This window comes from Marmota flaviventris, chromosome 6 (genome assembly GCF_047511675.1).
Source record: "Marmota flaviventris isolate mMarFla1 chromosome 6, mMarFla1.hap1, whole genome shotgun sequence".
In the NCBI taxonomy this organism is placed as follows: domain Eukaryota; kingdom Metazoa; phylum Chordata; class Mammalia; order Rodentia; family Sciuridae; genus Marmota; species Marmota flaviventris.
The window spans coordinates 35,865,888-35,881,609 of NC_092503.1; the positions used below are offsets into that span (position 1 = coordinate 35,865,888).

General features: G+C 34.3%; 1 protein-coding gene across 5 annotated transcripts in view; it reads left to right on the plus strand.

Annotated features, from left to right (window-relative positions):
• The window catches only part of Ptprk (protein tyrosine phosphatase receptor type K), a 542,901-nt gene extending 530,794 nt beyond the window's left edge, over positions 1-12,107 (plus strand). For all 5 annotated transcript variants that reach the window (XM_071613038.1, XM_027947359.3, XM_071613039.1 and 2 more), the window contains 8 exons: positions 427-562; positions 823-972; positions 1,859-2,032; positions 3,875-4,006; positions 4,141-4,266; positions 7,034-7,197; positions 7,733-7,868; positions 10,619-12,107. In XM_071613038.1, the coding sequence (XP_071469139.1) occupies positions 427-562; positions 823-972; positions 1,859-2,032; positions 3,875-4,006; positions 4,141-4,266; positions 7,034-7,197; positions 7,733-7,868; positions 10,619-10,672 (1,072 nt within the window). In that variant the 3' untranslated portion in view covers positions 10,673-12,107. The remainder of the gene's footprint in view (positions 1-426; positions 563-822; positions 973-1,858; positions 2,033-3,874; positions 4,007-4,140; positions 4,267-7,033; positions 7,198-7,732; positions 7,869-10,618) is intronic.
• The last annotated feature ends 3,615 nt before the right edge of the window (positions 12,108-15,722 follow it).

The window sequence follows — 15,722 nt, forward strand, 5'->3', positions numbered from 1 at the left end:
TGATCCTCATTCCCACATGGTTGTCCAGGGGACCCACAAAATGAATGTGAAATAATTTCCATTTGGAGTTAAAATTTATACCCTGAATCCACCAACTAATTGATCCTATGAGTTTGAAATTATATGTATTAAATCAATGTGAAATGAAGACTATGTGAGAAAAGTATGGAATTTGAACAATGCATTTTCATTACTTTCAATCGGGAAACATTTTAAAACTCTTGTTCCAATCTTCTGGTTATACCAAGCCAGATACTCAACATGAAGTTATCTGTGCATTAATAAGTTTTTAAACAGCGTGTACAAATTAAGCATCTCACACTGCATTAAATCAATTTGATTTCACCTCAAAGTGAAAAGATCTTTATTTAATGCCATAAAGATAAACGTGTTTTTCACAATTTTTCAATTTCATGTTTTTCACAGTGCTGGGGCTGGACGAACTGGCTGTTACATTGTGATTGACATCATGCTGGACATGGCTGAAAGAGAGGGTGTTGTTGACATCTATAACTGTGTCAAAGCCTTAAGATCTCGTCGTATCAATATGGTCCAGACAGAGGTATATCAATTTATCTCTAGTGAACTTTTTTTCTTTTCATCACCCATAAAACAAAATAGTAGTGTAGTAGGTTTTTTAAAAAATTGATAATCAATGTTAGATCATCAAATCATATAGGAAATTTTTGGTACTATAATATTTCCGTAGAGAGAAAATTATCTGTATCATCTGAGAATGACCTGCTGGGAATCAGGCATCTACCTTTGACAGAAAAATGTTATTAAAATAGCATAAAATTTTCTTTTCCTTTCTTTTCATAGGAACAGTACATTTTTATTCATGATGCCATTTTAGAAGCCTGCTTATGTGGAGAAACTGCTATCCCTGTCTGTGAATTTAAAGCTGCATATTTTGATATGATTAGAATAGACTCTCAGACTAACTCTTCACATCTCAAAGATGAATTTCAGGTACGGACTATTTCTAAGGCCTCTTTTATGACTTGGTACAATTTGTTCTGGGCACTAATAGTTCTTTTAAGAAAGGTCTTTCAAGTCAAATTTATAACCTTTGACCCTATTTCAAGTATAATAAAATACCTGTCTCTTTCATTATACATATCATTGGAGTCACTTTTGTATTAATGAGCTCATTTCTCCTGTATCCTGAAGGGCAAATGAGTTCATACTCAGGGAAGAGAATGAGGACAAAATATTATAAAAGTCAAATTTGGTAATGATTTGTGTGTATTTATAACCTCTTTTTCTCCATGTAACTTTGTGGATCTTGACCTTCTTGCTATTAACCATGTGAAGAGATCAAGCACATTAAGAAAAATAGCCGAAGTTTGTACTAAACTTTCTCTAAATAGCCCCAAATTGTTTTACTGCCCTTAAAACATCCCTGAAGTTGGGTGAAAAATGAAGTCAAGGGTAAACTCTAGAAATTTAATCTCATGAATCTTAATTTAGCACTCTTCTCAATACTCACTGTGTCTTCAAATACCAAAATGTGATGGCAAATGTTAGTTTCCAACCCTGAAAGGTCATCATCAGCATCATGGACCACCCTGAGTGGATTTTCTTTGGTTAGGCAATGTATCTTACGGGTAGCTGTGTTGTTTAGCTTCACTTTCCTGTAAGAAGAAGCACACTGAAGACTCTGCATCTTATTTCTTTGCACTTCTCAGGCTTCATTAGCTTTAACTAAAAAGTCTATCAGCCTGTCATAGTGGCAACTACCATTACCCACACAAATCCTTCACTTTCTACTTGGCCTCCTAAATTCTTGATGGGTGGGTGTTATGCTATTAAATGGGTCACTGTCTTTTAACCTGGGTTCTCTTTTTCCTTTTAGACTCTGAATTCAGTCACCCCTCGACTACAAGCTGAAGACTGCAGTATAGCATGCCTGCCAAGGAACCATGACAAGAACCGTTTCATGGACATGCTGCCACCTGACAGATGTCTGCCTTTTTTAATTACAATTGATGGGGAGAGCAGTAACTACATCAATGCTGCTCTTATGGATGTAAGAGACTGCCTTCTTTGTTAGTGTAAAGTGCCATGAAAATCTACATAATACAACTGAACACTGGCTAGTTTTCTTGTCTAGGAATTTAAAATGGCTTAGAAAGAAAAATCGGAAACTTTGAAATACAAGTTTTTGGAGAGCTATTTTAGATTTTTCCTTACAGAAACTCTAAGTAGCTATACTTTTTGAAGTTTTATTGTAGATTTAGAGCTTGATTGTCAGTTATTATATAGGATAGACTGTAGGTTACATGTACCATCTTAATTATTTTCAAAAAAGAAAGTCATACCTAATCTGTTTTGAATATCATTAGGAATGAATGTTTTAAATGACAGAATGCCATATTGTACCAAATTTATATTAATTTGTAAATATTGGGGGACTTTAATCTGTGGCATTTAATATTCCAATAATTTATAGATAATTGTTTTATTTACCATTAGTTAATAGAGACTACTTAAAAATAACTAGGGAAGTATTAACCCAGGTTAATATGATGTTAATCCATCCTTTATCATGAAAGAGCTATCTTGTCTTATTCTAAGTTTTATCAAATGTGGGTACTCCAGCATATACTTGGTGTATTAGTAACCCATAAATAGAATGACATGGAAAGAGAGTTTTAAATGATTTGAAGCTACCTTACTTTAGGTAACCTGGGAAAAAGCAAGACTATCAAGGTTCAGGATCATTTTAAATAGCTTACCATCTTCATTTCTAGCTTTGACCCTTTTGACTACTAAATCATAGCAAGAAGAAATTTGAAGTCAGAGACCTTTCCTTTCTAACTATAATGAGGTTAAGTTTTTGCTCCTCTTGTGTTTTCTAGAATTACCATCTGTAAATTAGCAGCCTTGTATGGAGTAGAAACATGGAATAGCCCACATTCTACTCCCAAGACCAGTCTTATCCAGTGACTTGCTCTTATCTGTGCTACAGAGAAAAATAATCCAGAGATAAGCTCAAATAGAAAGCTCTCATCCTTATTGTACCTTGCATCTTGCCGGTGGTTTAAATTAATACATAGAAAAATATATTTCTATTTTAGTATAGATTATGAATCTGAAGAAAACCAGATTTTCCACACCAGATAGACATTGCCTTGACTATCCCCTCCTCTGGGAAAAGATAATATGTTGAGTCCTAATCAAAGGGCACTTAGTAAACAAGGTGCCATCACACCCTTGACTGGGGCCAAGAAGTGTTAACTCTCTGTCACTTGAGAATTTTAAATGATTGAAACTGTCATTCCAAATACCGATGTTCACTGATGTTCATGGTCCAGGCACCATAGAAAATGAATTGCCTATTGCAAAATATGCTGTGGATACCCATATAATATAAAAACATGAAAGTTGGAGATACCTGTGTTTGTTATTATTTGAAGAGGAGGGGAGTCAAACAGTTTTATTTATACACACACACATTCTCACAGGAGATTGACAGACAAACATACTGGGGATTTTGTGCTTACTTTGCCTTCAGTCTTTCAGAGACTCACTTACCTGTGGGAAATTGAAACAGCCCAGCAAATGGAAGATCTTTATCTCAATCTTTAGTTTCATCTTTTGTATATGTACCATATTTATGTTTCTCAGTGAAGTAAAAATTCAGTTCTTGACTTGAATTGTTTTGGAGCCATCAATGTTTTCCCACCAAATTGATGCATTACTAGTTCCAGTGAATTCCAGTGACCCCCATGGCTTAGGCAGCACTCTGCCTCCATCTCTATGTATAGCCAGCACCTCTACTGTTCCTACATTGAAGTGTGTTGAATCTGGACAACCTATCTGATCATGCATTTTGAGTTATTATATTTTCTACCTCCTTTCTTCACAGAGCTACAGGCAACCAGCTGCTTTCATCGTCACACAATACCCACTGCCAAACACTGTGAAAGACTTCTGGAGATTAGTGTATGATTATGGCTGTACTTCCATTGTGATGCTAAATGAAGTTGACTTGTCCCAGGTTAATAGCCATGGATTGCTTTATTTATTTGTTTATAATTTAAGTAGTAATAAAATGCTAGTTTTTGCTGTATAGTACTCTAATTAGAAAAAATAATGTGCCTTTCTTTTTCTTTCAAAACATTCATTACCTAGGGCTGCCCCCAGTACTGGCCAGAAGAAGGAATGCTACGATACGGCCCTATTCAAGTGGAATGTATGTCTTGTTCAATGGACTGTGATGTGATCAACCGGATATTTAGGATATGTAATTTAACAAGAGTAAGTCTTTGTTGGGTCATTCTAATGAGGCTGATTCAGAGCAAGCAGATCACGATCATGATGGGCTAGAATTCAATTCAGACAATAGAGAGTGAAGAATTCATAAACACTACATGATCTATCTCAAAGCTAGTAAACATCTTATACTTCAATACAAGGAAAAAGACATTTCAAATGCAAGAAATTAGAAATTTGAGCTATATTTATGGGTCAGTTACTAGACTAAATATCCCATGGTGATCTAGACTCAGGTGCAGTGGTTCAATCACGAATCGGGCTTGATGGCCTCGGTCTGGTTCCTGTGAAGGATGACTGTATTTCTTATTAGTACTGACACTCAACAGAGGCCTGTGATTAAAAAATAAGAACATAATAGTGATGATGATGACAGAGAAGCTTTAGCCCAGAATGAAGGGATATATCAGATCAGCCTGTAGGAAAGACCAGTGTCATTGTTCCAAGACCTGGGCATGAGAGAGAGATCCAGGACCAAAAGAGGAGATAAATCACAGCCATCACCTATTCTCTTCCAACACGCAACCTCATCTTTCTCTTAATGGCCTGATGTCCAGTTCTGTCCAGATGTAAAAGGAGAGAGCCAGCTGATACCACTGTGCCTTTTCCCAGCTGCTAAGTACTAGTTGTTTCCCTCAGAAATCTTTTCCCTGACTGTTCATATGCTTTGCTCTAATGACAAGTTTGAGTATCTTGCCAAAAAAAAAAAAAGTACTTATAATAAATACTGTTTTATGTAATCAGATAGCAAACAGTATGTGAAAAGAAAAATTAGTAGCCTCCATAGAATTGTGCTTTTTAAAAGGGAAATTGCTATGTTTTTTTTAAAGTTACAGCTTTATGTATGTGTATTATTTTAAGTGTGTGATTAGGATTGTCTTGTTTCAGTGTTTCTCATATCCAAATGACTATATGTGTGTCGTGTTAATTAGTCTATATGTATATAACTATGAGCAAGGGATAAAATCATATCCAATTCTATTGCTCATTTCAGTAGGGAAAAAAGGATAACTTCAATCATGTCATAATATTCATGCATATCTTAGATGTTAATTTAAATGGAATCTCATTATGTCTGCACATCTGTTACATTATGTTTCTAGTAATATTTTAGCTGAGAAACTGTAGCTGCTAAACGAAGAAAGTAAAACTCATCTGTGAATTGAGATGTTTGTATAAAAATTTTTCCAGGAGCAAGACCTGAAATCTGTATTACTTTTTATAAGCATATATATTTATTTGTTTTTATTTATCTTCCTCTATATTTGATGTTCTGGTTTTTTTTTTTTTTTTTTTTTTTTTTTGCTCTGGTGCATTTTGTCCCCAGTTTGATTATTTAGTATTATTCACTTCATCAAACTTTTAGTATGCACAAATAACAAGTCGGGTATTGTAGAAGTTGCATAAGCCCTTATGATGTGGAACTTAGGATCTGATGCCCTATAATACTGATTACTCACTGTGTTGCATAGTGTTCCTTATAGTTCCTATCAAGAGTTTAAGGTTTTGATTCCTTTCAACAGCATTACTATTTAAAAAGTATTATGTGTACTTCTTGTGATAGAATTTAGGAAGAAAAGAAAGATGTCTGTATCTGTAAGGAATTTATATTTTGCCAAGGAGATAAGAATTCAGCAACTAATTGTATAATCATGTATATACTAATATGATTTACATATGCTAGGGATTAAAAGCCCAAAATAAAGACTGTTTCACTGGATGTTCAGACACAAGCAGAGTGATCAAAGAATACCTTTCTAAGACTGAGGTATTTTAAGCCAAAAATTAAGAACCCATAGGAGTTATTCAGAGTGAGGTAACCACATAGTTTGTTGTTGTTGTTGTTATTTTGTGTACAAGTGTTTGAACCCAGGAGCACTTAACCACTGAGCCACATCCCAGCCCTTTTATTTTTTTATTTATCTTTATTTTTTTAATTTATCTTTATTTATTTTGGGACAGAGTCTTGATAAGTTACTGAGGGCCTCAATAAGTTGCTGAGGCTGGTAATCAACCATCTTTGCTTGCCCAACATGGAGAGCTTTCCCAGGAAAACTGAGTTTGAAATGTTCCCACAAAACCTATTTCATATTGGTCACTCTTCTTGGGATTGAAAAAGGCAAGCAAGAAGGAAGTTTTCTAGATGAAAGAGACAGTTTCCAAAATCCCCCAGGCAAGAAGTGACTTGATAAATAGATTAAAGAGGTCAAAATGTCTAAAACTTGAATACCATGTTAGATTAAAAAGAAATTTGGAGAAGGAAGTGAGCCAGATTATATAAGAACTTTTAAATTATAGCAGAGATTTGGATTTTATGCTAAGATCATTTGAAAGCCATTAAAGCAGGGAATGACAAGAACATTTTTGTATTCAAAATAATCATGATGCCTGTACTAACAAAGGGTTGGAGGGAGATCAAATTTCATTCAGGGGGATCAACTAGGAGGTAATTGTCACAATTGTAATTGGCAGTGGCCTAAAGAGGAGATAAATTTGCAAGTTATTTAGGAAGCATAAAGATAGGGATCATCACTGAATTTGGAGTGTGAGGATAAAGCAGGTATAGACAAAGATTCTCATGTTTTTTGATGCTATAACTTGGAATGTCTCCATATGGGCATGTACATACTGGGACTTGCATCAAGTAGGCTCAATCCAATGCAAATTTCATTTGTATTGTTAATTGTATATACTTTTATTTTTTCCCTAAGTTCTAGTCTCAATTCACATAAAAATCCATTTCCCTCTACAGCCACAGGAAGGCTATCTGATGGTACAGCAGTTCCAATATCTAGGTTGGGCTTCTCATCGAGAAGTGCCTGGCTCCAAACGATCATTTTTGAAGCTGATTCTGCAGGTGGAAAAATGGCAGGAAGAATGTGAGGAGGGGGAAGGCCGGACGATCATCCACTGCTTGTGAGTGGGGCAGGTTGGCCCAGCCAGTCAGGGAGGCTTTGGTGGGCATTTCCTCATTAGCCTTTGAAATTTTTATGTCAAAGAATTCTCAACTGATATCTTAACAGACCTCCCATATATATTTATATTTTTAAATAGAGCTTCTGCCTTATGATATTATAATTAAGTACTAATTTTAATTTTTCTATTTTCTAAATATTGATTATTTTATACTTGTTCATCTAATTGAAACTCTTTGGAACACTGTTCTGAACAACTTCTCTGATTTACACATTACAAATATGTCAGAATCTCAAGGAATCTGAGTTTCAGTTCTCAGTGCCTATAGCATATTCCTAAGTGCAAGCTATTGAGCTCCCCCATCCTCAAGCTTCCTCCTCTCTGCCCTGTACACATATATGCATGCATATAAAGCAAAACAAAGACACGAATGAAAAACATGTTGAAGACAATTCTTTGTTTCTCCTAACATATATTACAGTATGACATGTGGTTCCCCAAACCTGATAAAATACCTTTGCACTCTCTGTTTCAGAAATGGTGGCGGTCGAAGTGGTATGTTCTGTGCCATTGGCATCGTTGTTGAAATGGTGAAACGGCAAAATGTTGTTGATGTTTTCCATGCAGTAAAGACACTGAGGAACAGCAAGCCAAACATGGTGGAAGCCCCAGTAAGTCACAGTCTTGGACATAGAAGGGGTCTTAGAGGTTATATAGTCATATACCTACTTATCAATTGATTTAATGCACTTGAAGAAGCTGATGTGAAAATGCAAGGACATTCTTGCCTAATTGATAGATTGTGAAGTATCTTCCTCTGCCTACATAAATTAGTGAACATCACATAAAGTATTAATGATAAAGGAACTTAATTTTGGGAAATGCATAGGACTTTTTTTTTCTATTATAGCCAACAAATATTTGCTGTAATAAACCTTGCTGAATGGTTCTAAAAAATTCCTTCTATGTTGGCTGTTTCTCACTTATTTTTATTTCTTAAAGCTTATTGAGTTAACTGGGTAAACATGTATCTGAGGTCATACTCGGGTTAACTCAGTACCTTAGACACCCAGTGTTTTTAAAAGGCAGAGAAATTTATTTTAGTCTGTATTCACAATTATTCTTTTCCTGATCAAATTATAAATTGTTAAGCTATCATTATGCACAGTTTTCAGCTTTTACAACAATAGAGTACCGTTCATATGATATTCTATGAGTTTGGGCCCATAAAACCAGAACACAGCTTGCAGAATATGAGCTGATAGGTATATATGGGAAATTTCATCTGGGTGAGGCTGTATGTGGAGTAAGAAAGAAGGTTCTTACCTCTCTAACATATTTTACTTCTAAAGAGAGCTATCTGTGGGTTACACATATGTACATAATGGGATTAGGTTAGGAGCAGCTGTGTAGTTTATGCTCACAGAAAAGTAAACCAGAAAAACCAAGGCATCATTGTTCTTGCCCTACATTTATCAAGATGATCAGATAACTAAAATGAGCAATTCAATAAGCCTTAAACTATTTTCACCACTTCCTGCTCCTGGATTGTTCACACAACATGTGCATTGCTTCCTGAGACAAAATCTGAAGACTAAGGTTTATGCTCTTTCACTTTTACAAGTGGTAGCAGATTTCTACCCTTTCTAAAGACCCCTTCTGACTCCTCTGCTCCGTGTTGGACAAGATGGTGTTGGTTTTGTCTGAGGTGCTAACAACTGAGGAGAGAGAGGGTAGATTTGAAGGATTTTTAAGGCAGAACTTGCAGATCTTCTTACAAAATGGATAGATAATAGTTATGCCCTTAAACTCTATTGTTTGAAGGTTTGTAATCTGTAAAATTTAACCTAAGCTTCCCTCACAAGGATTCAGTCATCTTAAAATCATCCTGGGGTTCACTCCTAGTTTCAGAATTCAACTTTTAGCTTGAAATTTAAGGTTGATATCTCAGCTTTTTTTTTTTTTTTAATTAAGATCCTGTAGTTTAACTCTGCCATTGTAGAACATTCCAATGTGTTACTGTTTTCTTTTACATTCCTGCCCCCATGAATCCTGTCCAAACATCAAGATTAATGATTAGTTCATTGTTCTGTGGGGTTTACCTGAATTTGGTACAAACATTTAGGTTGTAAACAAAATTGATGGAGACTATTTTTAAAAGACACAACTTTCTAAGCATTTTTTGGGTCTTTGTATGTACTTACCATAGCACTAGGCTATTTTAAATCATATTCACCTTGATGATTAGTATAAAATGATTAACTCCTCTTGGGAAAAATTTTTTAACCAGTTTCATTGTTAAAGACACCAAGAAGTTCTGTTTAGAAGTAATGCATATTTTAGATAGATAGTACTAAAGTTCAGTACTAAAGTACTATAGTTCAGCCTGAAGTTTTACCTGCTTGGACAAAATTGGGAAGTTCAAAATGAGTTACATATTATAAGTCAGGATTTATAATATGGTCTCTAAATTTTCAAAATTCTTGATAATTGTTCAAGTCCATGGATAAGTTTAAAGGAAAGATGATTTTAACTCAGAAACTTTTGGCAACCAAGTTGTCTTAGAGTTTGCAGAAGCAAATTGTTAGATATAAATAAAATTAAAATTTTTAAGAATTACTATTTTATTTAAGAAATATTTTTGTAAAATTTGCTTAAATTATACTCTGAAGGATCATGAACTATGACAAATCTAAAAACTTGAAATTTCAAAAGGCAGTTTAAAACAACTGTCTACTTTTCTCCCCCTTTCTTTCCCTTCCCCACCTCTCTCCTAAGACAATAATATAAAATATGGAGAAAAGTATTTGCACACTTTGTAAGCAATATAAAACAGAGAAAACAGTAAAAAGCAACTTAATAGTGAAACAATCAATATGATAGATTTTTATGTAATGTTAGAGATATTAAGTAGCATGGGAAAAACTTCATAACATTGTTACATAAAAGACAATAAAATATAAAATCCTATACCAAAATATGTAATTATATTCATTCTGAGATAATGCAGGCTGAAACAAAGTAAGGCAATATTTAAACAGTTGGTTCTTATGGTTGAATTATATCTCTTTTTCTGATTCTTTATATTTTTATGTGCTGAAAAAATTTTCTGTAATGATGAAGTATTACTACTATAATCATATTAAAAATCTGGACATTTAAGAATTTTTTGATAGAAAATATATCAAATTTTTGATAGAGAAAGATAAAATGTCTTTTAACATCATTTCTCTTTTTTTTTAAGCAGGTGTCATTTGACTCAAGTATAAAATATGTATGCCTAGATTTCACCTTGTATATATAAAAATAATTTGAAATTCTTTAATAATCTAAATTGGATTTCAAGTACTCAGTTGTTAGCTATTATTCACCATTCACCTTTTTAAAACTTCTCTCAACCCTTTTGTCTTAATGTTTTTAGGAGCAGTACCGTTTCTGCTATGATGTAGCTTTGGAGTACCTGGAAACATCTTAGTTGGGTGAGACCTTTTACAGTGCATCCAACCAGAAACCCATTCACCTGTTGAGCCAGCAACTGTTGTACCTGTTACACCTGTGCAGAAAGATTTTAATGTGGGGGGTGGGAGGATTTTACATTTGAGAGGTAAAAGTATTTTTCTTATGAAGTTGTGTATCTTAATAAAAAGGACTTGATTAGTTTCTATTACTGTATTAAAGTGTCCACATTTAGTGCCACATAAATTATATTTAATAAGAACCAGATTCAAATGAGAACTTATCAGTGTTTGTACAGTGAATATGCAGCCTTTTCTCCTCGTTTCAGTCAAACAGCCACCACATGTTGCATGAATTCGTACTTTCTATGTGGCATTTCTCTCCCTTTTTAAAAGAAAAGCTGTTGAATCGTTAAAGAAAGAAGAAAAAAAAAGCTGTGCAAATTCATAGTAACTTTCATTTTTTATATGTTCCAAGTGTAGCAGATCTCTATATAAATATATAAATATATATAACTGGCTTATTTTCTTTTAATGTGCAATGATGGCTGGATCATTTAAAGTTCTTTTTAGAAAATAACATAAGCCAAAGACTCAAGTGTAAATATGTCTATATGGAGAAAGCACATTATATTTATTGGTTACTTACATTCCTTTTTTGATGGCTAAGATACTACCACCACACAATCATTTTTGTTTCCGAAGAAAGCTTTTTCTTTAGCTAAAATCAACTGTAAACGATTTTTGTAGATTATTTTTTGTATGTTTTAGTGTAAGTAGAGGATAAACTTTTTATTCATAAACCAGGAAGCAATGTTCTTTATAGTGATTCTCTTGTGTACATGCTTGTGAATTAAATTTATGTGAAACATCTTGGCAATTGTCTTTTAATAGAGGACCAAATTAAAACATTTTGCTGAAAATGTATAGTTTTTCACAATTTAATTAGGTAAACAATGGTTTGGTGATCATATACGAGAAATACACACATTAAAAGGCCTTTCTGGTGACTTGCACAATGTTGAACATAGCCTGTAAGCATTGTTTAAATTTTTAAGGAATCAATCTTTTCAGCCTGTGGCCAAGCACTGGTTGAGAACATAAGATGGCAACATTTATGCTTTCAGGGTCAAGTTTTAGCAAACTGTAAACTGTCAAGGTGATGAAATGTTTCTTTTGATGTTTAACTGCACATGCTTTGGGTTCTGACCGTAGAAAATGTAAACGAATCAATGCCAGATTCCTGTTTTGAGCGTTAACACAGGATACTCAAGTGAACCTTTCTAAATGTGGTCTTGTTCACATGCTCCTTGTAGCTGTAACTTCACATCATCGGCTTGCAGTTTGTTACTGACTACAGCATTCCAGTGTCCTCTTTCTAGATTGCCAGTTCATGACATGGTGCTTATAGAGATTTAATTAAAGAGTGAAATAAAGTTTTTTATAATTACAACAGTTATTGTTTGCACATGATTTTTCTCCTTTTAATTTTCTTCTTTCACTTCCAAGAAAAGAGCATATTCCTACACTCACTGATACAAGTAAGGCTCAAAAATTTCATTAAAAGAATAACTAATATCCAAACACTAACAATAGTTTGTTTTAGTTTTATTCCCTACATTGAATGCTAAAATGACCAAGTGAATGGAGGAAGGAACAGCCAGAGTATTGACATCCTTTTTTTTTATTATTATTATTTCTGTATTTATATGTCACTATTCATTTATTTAACACACTTTTTTACTTTATAACAAACTTGAGAACTAGTTTCTCTTCTACATTTTATCAATGGATGAAACTGAACCTAATGAGAAGGTAAATTTGTTAATAGGTTTAAATCTGAGTTTGACTTATTTCTCTTCATCTACTAAATACTCAGCTTCAGGACTATCACAAAGATGAACACTTTAAAATTCCTATTGTTTCTCATTAATTGATTTTCTGGTGATGTGTGTTACCATTATGGGCCTCCTCAAGCTCCAATTGCTATGTGTGTTACTAGAACATTTGTGACTTTTACTGTAAGAATTCAGAGATAGTGACTTTCTGTTTTTGTAGGAAGGCTAATTTCCACTTAAACATGGAGGCATTTGACTATTAAACATGGAGATTGTCTTAATCCATTTTCTGTTGCTGTAATGGAATTTCTGGGTTTAGGTAATTTTAAAGAAAATAGGTTGATGTTGGCTCCTGTTCTGAAAATCTTCCAAGAGCTTCCAAAGTCCAAGAGCTTTTTTATCTTCATCTGCTTGGCTTACCATGAGGGTCTCATGTTACCTTAACTCATGGTGGAAAAACAAGCAGGTACGTGTGAAAGAGAGAAAGGGACCTAACACAGGGTAGCTAATCTATGCTCAAGAAAAAGACACTAATCTGTTCATGAAAATTCTACTCCATGACCAAAATACCACGCACTAGGCCCCATTCCCAATACTTCCACTTTAGGGACCAAACCTAATCATGAGTTTTGGTAGGAACAAATCATATTTAACAGAAATATTTAACAAATAACCTACAAACTCATCCAGGATTTCTTTGCGCAGTATGTTAACTATGTCCCTTGCTACTGAGGATTCTGGTCTTACTACATGATCCTAATTTCATTTCTACGTCCATGATTGCACCTCACACCACCAAAATCACCATGAATACAACTGTTCATGAAATTCAGCAGTCCACACAGACTCCAAAATTGAAGTGAAGAGCAAAAGGAGTTCTTTTTCTCTAAATTAAGTAAGTAATGGGTGTCTCTGTTTGGCCTTAATGCAACATACTCCAGACTGAGTTAAGACTAGTAAAACTTAAAAGAAGAGTAATCAGATGTTGAGACTAATACAACTGCATCAGAATAAAGCAGAACTCTGTTTTCTGTGTTAGATTGTAGGTATTGTAGATCATTTTTTTCCAATTGGAAAGAATATTAGGAGATATGTTATTATTATTATGCTTGCTCTGTTTGGACACCACAGAGGTTAATTCATTAAGAAACAATGGGTGAAGGGGGTCTGAATCTGTTTTGCAGTAAACTCATATTCAAAAATTCAGACTTTATATCCTTCAGGACTTTCCTAAATAAACCTGCAAATGGATGGCCATGTCCTACCCAGCTGTGTTCCTCTGGGAAGATGTCTTGACAGAGCTATAAAAGTTGACACCCTTTTTATCTCATGATTTCCTATCCCTTTGTCAGTTATCCCTAAATGGCTGTCAAGAAGTTGAATTTTACAGATTCCATTCCTGTATATTATCACTAGAAAAATGTTGGAAGTGTGTGGGGCCACAGACACACAGGCAAGGGGGAATTTGCAAGTTTTAACCAAGTTCTTTTGAAAGCATTTTAGCCCACTAGTCTGAGCTGCCTACCTACTCTTTTCCTGGTATTTAGTTTTTGGAGAAAGGAAAAGTTTTTGGATGAAAGCATTACCATGTTGCAGCCAAATGATCCCTGACTTTGAGGAATAAACAAAAAGAAAGATTTTTTTTTTTTTCCTGGATATGAAGAAGACAATTTTACATGTACACTGACATGCTGGTGGGCTCATTCAGAATTCATCTTACCAAGAATCTCTGGAATTCCAGGCACTCATGTAACAAGCATGGAAGTCAGACACCAACAGCTATTCCTTCTCAGATCTGCTGTGTTCTCAGAAAATGGAACCAATAAGGAAAGAGGTTCCCAGCATCTGAAGAACTTACTAGGCACCAATAAATATTAAAATTCAGGACAGTAATGACTGCAGTTCAACGGCAATAAAAGATAATCTTTTAGCTCAGGAAGACCACTCTTGAGGTTAGCCTTGCTTTCATAAAGGAATGAAAATTGTATATTTATATTTCTTTTTTGAGCTTTGTAAGCATTCTTTTTCTTAATAACAAAATAGTCAGAAGTCAATATTCTGTCATAACCCTATTTAATACAGGTTCGATGTGCTATTTTATTTAATACCATTCTAAGGTAAAGACAGCTGCTGTGCCTCACTTAATAATTTCTACCTATATGTTATTTCATAAAGTCTCCCCACAGCTTACAGAGAATTGAAGTAGGAGTGATATTATTTGAATTTGTTCACAACTCTGGTCTATTCAAGTGGTCTATAGAGTATTAGAATATTATCTCTCTGAAACTAAAAGGAAAAGCCCTGTCTTGGGATTAACTCTAAGTAAGGTGTAAGTAGCTTCTGGTATATAAATTGTCCAAAAAAAATCAATGGAAATATGATAGATATATAACACTTCTGAACTTCTAGCATCCTCCAAAGTGAATTGAAATGTTAACCTGGAAGATAACAAACACTAGAGAGACACTGTTGATATCAAATCCTAAAATAAATTAATGGATGGATTTCTAGGCCACTGAAACAAACATAAGGTCCCTATAGAACACCTGAAAGTTCTTTCTTTAATGTTAAAATCTGTCCATGGAGGAAAGAAGGGAGATATTTTATGACAGATAACATACCTCCTAGTGTACTTTCCAATTGGAAAAAAATGATCTACAATACCTACAATCTAACACAGAAAACAGAGTTCTGCTTTATTCTGATGCAGTTGTATTAGTCTCAACATCTGATTACTCTTCTTTTAAGTTTTACTAGTCTTGATTCAGTCTGGAGTATGTTGCAATAAGGCCAAACAGAGACACACATTACTTAGATGTAGGCTATGTGACGATCTATCCAGATATAGAAACAATCCCTAAATTGAGTCAGCATTGATTTATTTTCTTAAGTAGAAATCAGAATGCACAGGTGGACACAGGCCATGCATTTAGCCTATGGCTCACAATCTCAGAAACAAAATCAAACTGCAAAAGTAGAGGAAGTATGTTTGTCATCGAATCCACTTGTCACTTGAGAGGAGAAAGGCAAACTCGTGGCCACAGGGCTAGGAAGTATTATGAGAGGGGACTCGGGCCATGTATTTTTAAGAATGACCACCCAAGTGGTATTATTACAACAAATATATTAAAAATGTGTTTTCTGCTACGAATATCTTTCATCTCTTTTATTTAAACAAATGCCTCTCTTGATTCATCTTTCATTTTTCACTGTCAATTGAAACATAGAGACT